The 11,287-nt window shown below is 48.5% G+C and overlaps 2 protein-coding genes across 2 annotated transcripts; both read left to right on the top strand.

Moving 5' to 3' along the window:
• The first annotated feature begins 452 nt into the window (after positions 1 to 452).
• Positions 453 to 9,654, top strand: sall1b (spalt-like transcription factor 1b). The gene is made up of 6 exons (XM_070972959.1): positions 453 to 525; positions 1,221 to 4,480; positions 4,970 to 5,182; positions 7,521 to 7,581; positions 8,520 to 8,649; positions 9,585 to 9,654. The coding sequence occupies exons 1-6, from the start codon at positions 456 to 458 to the stop codon at positions 9,652 to 9,654; spliced, it is 3,804 nt and encodes a 1,267-aa protein (XP_070829060.1). The 5' UTR covers positions 453 to 455.
• Positions 9,655 to 9,749: 95 nt separating this feature from the next.
• Positions 9,750 to 11,287, top strand: snx20 (sorting nexin 20). Its single transcript, XM_070972742.1, has 3 exons — positions 9,750 to 9,837; positions 9,970 to 10,109; positions 10,532 to 11,287. The coding sequence occupies exons 1-3, from the start codon at positions 9,750 to 9,752 to the stop codon at positions 11,201 to 11,203; spliced, it is 900 nt and encodes a 299-aa protein (XP_070828843.1). The 3' UTR covers positions 11,204 to 11,287.

The following is an 11,287-nucleotide window of genomic DNA, read 5'->3' as shown; positions in this document are numbered from 1 at the left end:
TGTTCATCAACACGTGCAGCATTTAGAAAAATCAACCAAACTGATCATTTGAGCTGAACTGCTGGGTAGTTTCATTTATAACAGAACATCAGATTTTATAAACTCAGAGGTGTAAAAACCTTTAATTTGTTTCAAGTAACCAAAGCTGTCACATAAATGTGGAGTGAAAAGGTCAATATTTGTATGTGAGAAGCAGTGAAGTAGAAGTCAAAAGGAAATACTGAAGTACAAGTACCTCAAAGCTGACGAGTTCAGTCTGAAATATCATGTTCAGCTGCTTCAATAAAACTTCTGGAGGAAGATTTGTTTCCACATATACTGTGTTTTCTGTAGCCCCCCCCCCCCCATCAGCCCCCCCGCCCTCTCTCTCTCCCTCCTCCTCCCCATCAGGACCCCCCACCCCCCCCACCCCCACCCCCCGCCTCTCTCCATTCGGTGGACTCAGAGTTGGAAACATGTCACGGAGGAAGCAGCTCAGACCTCGGCACATTCAGACTGATGATTTGTGTGTGAGCACCTTCACAGGTGAGTTATCTTCATACATGACATCATTTCTGTTGTTATTCAGTTTTTTTCATGTCGATTTTATGTTTCTTTACTGAAGTTTGATATAAAAATCACTTCATGAGGTCACTACGCCGTAACTTCTGTATTGTAGTGTTTCCATGTAGGACCTGTAGTGTGACAGTAATAATCACAGGTAGAAATACAGCAATAGTTTATGATGTAGTTGTACTATAATGTACTACCATGCAGTACAAATCTACAGAGCATTTCTACACAAATATGTGGTATTTGTCTTGTGTCCTTAATTTATTTTAAGACTATTGTTGCTCATTTGATCACATCTGCTTCATTAAAGCTTCAATTAAAGCTGCCACATATTTAAATTTGAATTCTTGCACGTATGGAGGCGACTTCTGTATATTCAGATTAATTCTTAATGAAACACTTTTGGCCGTTGGCAGAGTGCACTCAGGTGAGAAATTGGTTATGATGTTTCGTGGCTTTGAGACTGATCTTAAATTAAGATTTTCTTACTTTCTACTGGTCAGTGCGTTTGCTTTGAAGACAGTGTTAATGAATCGCTTGTACTCTTTAAATTCATGAAAGAAAACAGTGGTTTTATGATTCAGAGGCGTTTCTGAATGTTATCAGATGCTCCAGGAAACTGCAGTGGCATCGTGACAGTAATAATTTCCCCCTTTGATCTGTTGTAGAAGATGTGTCTGTGGGTCCTGCCGTGGATCACTGCGCTCTGGTCTGCAGCCGATGCTGTGCAGAGTTCAGCGCACCATCAGACCTGGAACAGCATCAAAGAGGCTGCTCTCCAAATCCTCCAGTTCTGATTGTCAACGAGGATGAAGATCTGCTGTCTGGCAGCAACATTTCCCCGGCCTCATTGCCAGCCAGCCCAGCAGGGGAGCCGAGTGAAATGCTCTTTGAGATGGAAACTGTCAACACATCACAGGACAGATCCTGCAAAACTGCAGAATTCATAGACTGTTTTAGCAGCAGAAGAAGCCGCAGAGGTGCAGGAAGCCCAGAGAGCAGCAGCAGCCACCGGAGCATCAGTGGACCTGACTGGAGGACTGACACTGCCCTTTGTACCTCAGTTTTCCCACAATCCTTACCTCAACCTGGCTGCTCAGCTGAGCGAGAAGGATGCCTGTGGATGAAGAGCAACGCCATTGTTGAAAATCTGGAGAGCACTAAAGTGGCCGTGGCTCAGCTGTCACAGCTGATGCGCTCGGACAGCTGCCACAGTAAGACCACCATCTCATCGCTGCTGCAGCAGCTTCTCGCTCTGCAAATACAACAGATCCACCAGCTGCAGCTCATTGATCAAATCCGACACCAGGTTATGTTGTTTGCCTCTCAACAAGCCGAGATACCTGAGACCCTGGTGATCTACGCCAAAGATCTGCCATCCTCAAAATCCACCAATCAGCTGAAGACTCTCAGCGTTCATCTTTCTCAGCAACTAGCTGCAGCAGCTGGACTAGCCAAGTGCTTATCAACTCAGTCTGCTCACATGACTGACTTCAAGCATTTTACAGCCACTGAGAAGCTAAATAAAGGTCAATCCGACTGCAGTGACGTCCTGTCAGGCTCAGAGTCCTCACAAACTTTTAGTAAGTCCACGATAACCGCAGTCAACGAGCATGTTTCCAACAAACAGCACATGGACTGCGGCTCTTCTGACTCACGGTTTAATTTCTTCTCCAAAACCAAGATGTCCTCTTTGAAGTTCAGCAATAATACCTTCACTAGCAAGACGTCTGAGAACTCCCACTTACCTCAACCTTCATCGAGCGATGAGCACGCAGCGTCAAATCCCATCCCCAACATCAGCGAGATTGTGGAGGATCTGGATTCCCTGGCAGCTTTGGCTCACCAGAGGAAATGCAATAACCTGCAGCTTTCTACACCCACGCTGTCCTCAAAGGAGTCTCTCTTCAAAGTCAAGTGCAGATTTTGCACCCAAGTTTTTGGGAGCAACAGTGCCTTACAAATTCATCTGCTGTCGCACACCGGAGACCGGCCATACAAATGCAACATCTGTGGAAACAGGTTCTCCACCCGCGGGAACCTGAAGGTTCACTTCCAGAGGCACAAAGAGAAGTACCCGCACATTCAACTGAACCCTCATCTTGTCCCAGAGCACCTGGACAATATCCAGACCGGTGATGGGATTCCTCTTGTTATGTCTTTGTTGCCAGAGAAAGCAGCTGCAGGATGCTTTGATAGGTCTCCATCCTCAACTACAATGACCTCTGGTTCCCTGGACTCAAACAACCTGTCCTCCCTCATCAAGACAGAGGATGACCTTGTCTCAGTACCCACCCCCCTTGCTCAGGGTGATCTTTGCTTTAATTCAGCAGCAAGCATGGACTTAAGGTCAAAAGTGAACCCTGCAAAGACGCCTGAGTCAGTGGAGACCAGGAAACAAAGAACAATGAATATTAAAAGTGAGGATGTAAAACCATCTTTTAATATTGTCTCTACAATGACTTCAGAACCGGAGGAATCGGTCAGCGTCATACCAAATCCAACCAGTCTTCTCAATTCTACCTCGTTTTCAGGATTCCTTTCATTAAAACACTCCAACACCTCCAAACTCCAGCTGCCATCAGCCATCACTGACAAAAGATCGTCAGATCCAAATGAGTGCGTCATCTGCCACCGCACACTCAGCTGCCAGAGCGCCCTGAGGATGCACTTTCGGACACATACGGGGGAGCGTCCATACCAGTGTAAACTGTGCGGCCGAGCTTTCACGACCAAAGGAAACCTGAAGACACACCAAGCCGTTCACCGTGCCACGGTCCCACTGAGGGTCCAGCACTCGTGCCCCATCTGCCAAAGGAAGTTCACAAATGCAGTCGTCTTTCAGCAGCACGTCCACATGCACGTGGACACTCACTTACACGGTGCACACTTTACAGCTCACAAATATTCAGGGGATTGTAATGAAGGATTCAGGGACAAAGCAGAAGTGAATCAGAGAAAGAACTTCTCAGATGACAATGGGGACTTCTGTGACAACCGATGTCCTCGATTAAAATCTTTATCCATCCGTTTGTCCTCACCTTTGTTTAGTAAAAATCAAATTGATGCTAAGAAGAAGACACGTGGACCACATGGGGAGCTGCAGCTCAGATGGATCAAAACAGAAAGGCCAGAGGGATCAAATGAGGAATGTAGTCAAACAAACAACCAGCGGGCTGCTGAAAGTGGTCAGCAGACATTCCCCATGTCTAACAGTCCAGCTTCCGATCGGTCTCTGTCCCCTCATGGTCGAGCGTCAGTGTATTTTAACACTGCAGGCTTTGATGAACCACTCCAGACCTGGCTGGACTCGACCTCTTTGACTCTCAAAACGTCTGCTGCAGCGCCCACTTGCCTAAAATTATTTACCCACTCCGAGGATTCTCCAATTTTGATGCACAATCTCAGAGGAAAGGGCTTTCTGAAGAACACTTACTGTGATCTATGTGGGAAGAACTTTGCCTGTCAAAGTGCCTTGGACATCCACTACAGAAGCCACACCAAGGAGAGGCCGTTCATCTGCACAGCGTGCAGCAGAGGCTTTTCCACTAAGGGCAACCTCAAGCAACACATGCTCACACATCGAATGAGGGACTTCCCGCCACATCTCTTTGAACCCTCCAGTCCAAGCCAAGCGCCCAACCCTAACGTCTCCAGGTTATATGTTGGCTCACAAGCTGTGAAGACAGAGATGACTGCTTTCCTGAACTCCTCTTTTAGTCGTTCACACAGCTCGTCTGTTTCCGAGTTTCCTGTGTGTGCTGCAGCGCCGCCTCGCCGGATGGCCAAACAGCACCATTGCCAGACCTGTGGGAAGAGCTTCTCGTCCTCCAGTGCTCTGCAGATCCACGAGAGGACGCACACCGGGGAGAGGCCATTCGCCTGCGCCGTCTGTGGACGAGCTTTCACCACCAAGGGAAATCTGAAGGTTGGTTTCACGTACATGTTTTCAATCCTTTTCCACTACAGAAACTTAACGGCCCATAACTGAACACAGGCTCTGCTTTACTTCCAACTATTAGATCTGGATTCCTGGTTCTCGCTCAGGGGGCCTGGGTTCAGGTCTTGGTAGTTCACCAGGTGTTTTTAATCTGAATCTGTCATCGTCTCATTCATGCTGGCGTGTTGTTTAAGGTACCAGTGATCCATCCTGAACACTCTAAACACTGAGTCCTAGACCGGGAGTCGAACCCACCCACTAGACCGTGTGGGACTTATTTTACTTCTAAGCAATCAGACGTCTCCTTCCATTTCATCCAATCACGTGAGCGTAGATTTGAGGGAGTGATTTAATGTGATGTCTCACGTCCTCACATCTCTGATTCCAAATGCTTCAGGTAACGAGGTGACACTGTTTTAAGCACCTGTGGCACCCAGCACATGTCCAGACTGGTAACCAATGACTGCGCTCCTGCAGGTTCATATGGGAACGCACATGTGGAACGCCCCCAGCAGGAGGGGTCGCAGACTGTGTGCGGACAGACTGCTGGCAGGGGCTGGGACTCGTCCCGTTAAACTTCCTGAGCTGTCACAGAAGAATCCGGCAACGGTTTCCGACAGCAGAGAGTCTGTTTGGAGCCGAAGTCCAGCAGGTCTGAAGGTGAATGATGTGGGTGTGGTCAGAGTGCAGGTATGTCCGTCCCCTCAGGACACGTAGCCAGAAGAGGACACCTGTAAAGAACAGGTGTTTGAATGACTGCTGCTACATTTTCAAAATGTATGTAAATGTTAATATATTGAATATAAAGTGCCGAGTTTTGTTCATTCCTGGTGTTCTGCAGATCTGCTGTGTGAATTTACAGCTGACACACGTGACATGTCAGGAAAAGCATCATGTGATCATGAGTCCTTTAAACTGTGCTAATCGACTCAGAGAGGCTGGAATCGAGGGACACCTGAACCCAGACCGCCATCCTGAAGGCTAGACCGTCTGGACCTCTGTGGACCAGGACCTGCACCAGCGAGCATCTGCGGTTAGTTCAGGTGTCTTAGTTACAGCAGGACAGCGGAGCGTCTGCGGTTAGTTCAGGTGTCTGTGCCGTCACGTCCGGCTGATGTTGTCGTCGTATCTTGGTGTTCATGTCGGCAGCGAGGCCTCGATCGGCATCGCAGTGATTCAGAGTTCAGCTTCCACACAGAGACTAAAGCCTGAAACAAAACCTGCACAAAGCCTGACTGATGGATATCTCTAACAGACAGACATGAATCACTGCTGCGTGCGCACACACACACACACACACACACACACACACACACACACACACACACACACACACACACACACACACACACACACACACACAGTGTCAGTGTTACAGGATGATTGACACAAACGTTCAGGATGAAACTGTTTCCTGTTCAGGCAGCAAGAGCTCTGCTGACTGTGAGCCTCAGACAGAGACAGAGGACAGAGGACAGAGGACAGAGACAGAGACAGAGACGGATGGACATGTTGCTGGTTTGGGACTTTCAGAGTCACGGCGGCATCAGAACCAGATCAGATCAGTGTTTGACTTTTTCTACAAGTTCTGCTGGATCTGACCTCTGACCTCTGACCTGGTCATCATATCGCAGCGGCCTGGACGTCCACAGAGCCTCACTCTGCTGTCTGTCCTGACTGTGTCTGGTGTAGTGCTGCGCGTCCTGTCCTGGTGCATGAGGGACAGTGGACAAAGCCTCCAGCAGCTCACTCAAACACAAAGGTGCTTTTCTCTCGACTCAGCGGCCGTTAGCAGAAAGGCATTTCCTCCGTCAGCGTTTCAGCGTCATCACAGCACTTTGTTACCGGGACAATGGAAATATTCAATAACAAGAAGACCTGCCAAATCTGCGGACCCCCCCGGGCCCGTCAAGCCCCCCAGCCCGCGATGACGCTGTGACTCTGTCTTTGTCTTGTCCATCAGGCTGCTCGCTCGCTGCGTCTCCTCTGAGCTCCACAGACCTGACAGTCATGAAGGGTCTTTGTGGTTCTGGGTTCTGGATCGTGGACTTCAGGTCCAGCAGGACCAGAGACTCATCGGTTTTTACTCTCAGTTCAATTTGGGCTTGTTTCTCTTCAGTTTCTAGGGGGTTGACTCACAGTCTGTGTGCGCAGCAGCGACCAATCAGGAGCTTACAGGCGACAGGTGTTTGATGAACTCTCGTGGTCACGTGACTCGTGGTCAGTTCTTTGCGGTGGAACCTGACGTGGAACATGAACCTGTCCTGAACTCAGAAAGAGTATGAACCGAAGGAGACGCAGGTGACCTGAGGCGTTTACCTGCCACAGGTGCCAAATCCCTGAGCGACACTCACTTCTCTCTCAGCTCCATCTTTTCCTCACGTTTAGTTTCCGCGATGTCACTTCCTGTTTGTTTGTTTTTGTTTGTTTTTCTATCCACTAATAATCAGGATGTTTGTAGTGAACTTCAGTGTTTCGTGGTGTGAAGAAATGTTTTAACATCTCTCGTTAAATTAGTTTCTACCTGACAGACGACGAGTTTCTCACGTCGACATTTTGAGTTTTCAGTCGTGAAAGACAAACGTTCAGAAGGTGTTTAAAGAAATTCAGTCAGCTAATAAACCACATTGTGAACACACGTCGAGTGTGTCTGGCTTGTTTTTGTGTTTCTTCCTGATGATGATGATGATGATGATGATGATGATGATGATGATGAAAAGCTGAACGTAGTGATGATGACCTCAGCTCACAGCTCAGTTTGTTTGCGGACACGCTGACGACGTCGGGCTTCAAACTGACCTTCGCTTTAGGAAACTGCTCGTGTCTCCTCCGACGAGGCCTGACTGTCCTCACAGACGATACATGGGGGTGGGGGGGGGGGTGGGGGGGCAGTGATGTCCTTTACAGTGTAGTATTAGTACTGCAGTAAACGATGTGAATATGTGTTTTTACTGTTTGGGGGTTCAGCTGTGACCAGCAGACGGAGGGTTTGATGACATGATGTTGTGTTGCTGTCGGCGTCTCGCAGTCGTCTCCTGCGTCTCTGATGGACGAAGTAAACGTGCAGGATTTGGGTGAAATTATGGGATGTGAGATCTTCAGCTGATGAAGTTTCCAGAGAGCAGACTCGAAGCTCCTCGCTGAGGCAGTTTCAGGGTTCACTGAGCAGCTGCTCTGGAGCTTCTGGCCACCTCACATGGTCCTCATCAGGCCTCTGAAGACAAACTGTCACCTCTGAGGTCAAAGAGACAAAGAGCAGCATCGCCTCCGTCAGCTGACGGAGCGACTGTGCAGAACACACAGAGCTGTGTCCGACAGAAAACTGTTAAAAGTGATGAATAAATGCATCCAGCCTGAGCCGGCTTTGTCCAGGCAGAGCAACGTCTCTGTGTCCTTCACACACGAGCGCCGACGTCCACAGACGACGACTGTTTCACACACGACGCCAGAGAGAAGTACAAGAAGAAACACAGAAAATACTGCTCACGGCGGAGTACAGATATTCATCAGCTGTTCGTGCTCGCCGTGTTTCACATCCAAACACTCACAGAAGTATTTCTACACAAAGTATTTCTACAGTGTGGTATTCGTACTTGTACTGAAGTGAAGGATCTGAATCCTTCAGGGCCTTTTGAGGTAAATGTTAATCTTCAGCATCCAGCAGTGAGGAAGAGGAGTGACACACTGAAGACCACTGTGAGGAAGAGGCTCTGAGCATCAGTCACTCGTATGAAGAACCAAATGAGGACACGATGAAGTAAAAATACTTCAACACTTCACACATACTGATGTCTCACAGTCATGCTGTGAGGTTTGAACTCTTGTACTTTCACGTATTGAAGTACAAGTACACAGAAGGCAGTACTGCACATGAGCGTGACACGTCCTTTGAATCTGTCTCCACCCAGAGCAGCAGAGAGGAACTGAAGGCAGCACATCCGTCACTTCAGTTCCTGATGTGACGAAGGGGAACAGTTAGGCTGCGCGCCGTCAGGCAGCAAGACCACGTTTCTCTGAAGTCCACCAGATCCTCTGATCCTGCTGGACCCTGCTGGACCCTGCTGGATCCTGCTGGATCCTGCTGGACCCTGCTGGACCCTGCTGGACCCTCCAGAGCCACACGGGCCGAGAGCGGTCTGCACTGCAGACGCTGACGGGTGAGTTACTCATGCTGTCACACACATTCATGTTCATTCACTGAGGACACAGTCTGAACTGACAGAGACTCGTCATCAGCTGTGGCAAACACCGCCCGGCTGCTGCGCAAAGATCCATAAAACAAACGCTGAGCTGCAGCTGTGATCAGAGCTGATCCACAGTCTGATGTGCTCACAGTCTACATGTGATTCAGCACACACACACACACACACACACACACACACACACACACACACACACACACACACACACACACACACACACACACACACACACACACACACACACTCTACCATCTCACTGCTGTTCATTTTCACTTCCTGTTCATTCTTTCTGTCTTCATTCTTTCCTGGTAAGAGGAACTTCCTCCTCTGTCAGCACACACACACACACACACACACACACACACACACACACACACACACACACACACACACACACACACACACACACACATCAATATGTTTATATGCAGTACTCAAACACTGTATTTATTTGTTTTGACAAACTTTGAGTATTTGCATTTTGTGTTTCTTTACTTCATCTCAGAAGGGAACGTAGTACTTTTTACTCCACTACTTTTACTTGACACTAGTTCCTCGCTACATAAAACACATAGAATACAATGCAGTATTATTATTGATGTACCCAGCAGTACTCAGAGTACCTATATGTCAGGACCTCCAACATTAAAATACTCTGACTGTGATACAAGCAGTACTTCATCTTTTTTAATCACACACAGTGTGAAAGGAGCCACTCTGAATACTGAATACTTTAAGTACATTTGGCTGACAATACTTCTGTATTTTGACTTGAATAACATTTCAAATGCAGGACTTCATGTGTAACAGAGTATTATTAGACTGTGGTATTTCTGCTTTTACTGAAGTAAATTCTCTGAGTACTTCGTCCACTCTTTGTGTATTTTCAGGACCGACTCGGAGTATTTCTACTTCACTGGAGCGTTCCAGCAGCAGGCTGAGCTGCAGGAGTGGAGGTAAGTTTTTACTGCTGTGACTGTGATGAAAGTCTGAAAACTGAAGCTGAAACAAAGTGAAGACCTGAAGCTAAAGAGGCTTTAATCTGATCAGCTGTGATGGCAGAACCAGAACCAGGACCAGGACCAGAACCAGAGAGGGACGCTGAGGAGCCGTTGGAGGTGGACGTCATGACTCTGGATCCAGGTTTGACTGACAGGCCAATGAGATCTGTGTTTCCATTCAGGCTCATTGACTCCGTGACGCTTTAACTCACTGCTCATTCTGTGTGTGTGTGTGTGTGTGTGTGTGTGTGTGTGTGTGTGTGTGTAGATGAAGAAGCCCCCAGTTGTTCCAGTTTAACCACTAAGGAGCTGCAGCAGAACTGGAGGGCGGTGAAGCAGAGAGAGCGACCCGTCAGGCTGCTGTTTGAGATCCCCTCCACCCGCATTGTTGAACACACTCTGTCCAGATACGTGGTGAGACGCTCACACACACACACACACACACACACACACACACACACACACACACACACACACAAGTAATGCTGCGAGTACTTCAGTACAACTTTGAAGTACTGTGAGATCAATAACAGGAGATATTTTACTGCAATGAGTACTTTTACTTTGAACATTTGAAGTACATTTTCCTGATTAGACTTAGACACTTTTACTGAAGTAACATCAAAACTGCAGTGATAGAAGTTAGCCTCAGTGCATCTGTGTCCAGCTGTGGTCTATATATATATATATATATATAGATACTACTACTACTACTACTACTACTACTACTACTACTAATAATAATAATAATAATAATAATAATAATAATAATAATAATAATAATAATAATAATAATAGTTTTTACTAAAGTTTTGCTGTCCCCTGACTCTGTGCAGGTTTATGAGGTCGTCGTGATGCGTTCAGGGAGCTTCGATTCCCGCCGCTTGTCTGTGGAGCGCCGCTACAGCGACTTTAACCGCTTCCACCACAAACTGTTGGAGGAGTTCAACGAGGAGCTGGAGGAGGCGGTCCTCCCTCGGAAACACCTCACGGGGAACTTCAGCCCTGAAATCATCTCGGAGCGGCGCCTGTGTCTGCAGGACTACCTGGCCAAGCTGTACTCGATCCGCTGCGTCCGCCGCTCGCCGCGCTTCGCCGCGTTCTTCACGGAGCAGGAGCAGAGGCGAGCGCGCGGTTTGCTGCGCGCCGGTCAGTTTCAGGCGGCCCTGGAGCAGCTGCAGGCCGTGTTGGAGATCGAGGAGAAGCTGCTTCCGTGGCAGAAGCCCACCCTGATCGTACCGACCCTTTGCGCCATGGCGGTGTGTCACCGGGACCTGGAGAACCCGGAGGAGGCGTTCGCTGCCGCTCAGAGAGCGCTGCCCCCGGTGAGGCGCTACGGACTGAAGCAGTACCGCGCCGCGCTGCTGGACCTGCTGGTGGATTTAGGCTACGAGCTGGGACGTCCTGTGGCCCAGTTACAGGAGGAGCTGACTGTCCTGAAGGACGCTGAGAGGGGGGAGGTGTCCCCCCGCTCCCTCAAGGAGTTAGTGATCCAGGAGTTCGCTTGAGGACGATCCAGGTGACCAGAACCAACGAATCACTGCAGAGCTGAACTGAGTCCGCCAATGAGCGCTCAGCAGCCACTTTATTAG

Source organism: Chaetodon trifascialis, chromosome 10 (assembly GCF_039877785.1).
Source record: "Chaetodon trifascialis isolate fChaTrf1 chromosome 10, fChaTrf1.hap1, whole genome shotgun sequence".
Taxonomy (NCBI): domain Eukaryota; kingdom Metazoa; phylum Chordata; class Actinopteri; order Chaetodontiformes; family Chaetodontidae; genus Chaetodon; species Chaetodon trifascialis.
This window is presented reverse-complemented; position numbering and strand designations above follow the sequence as displayed.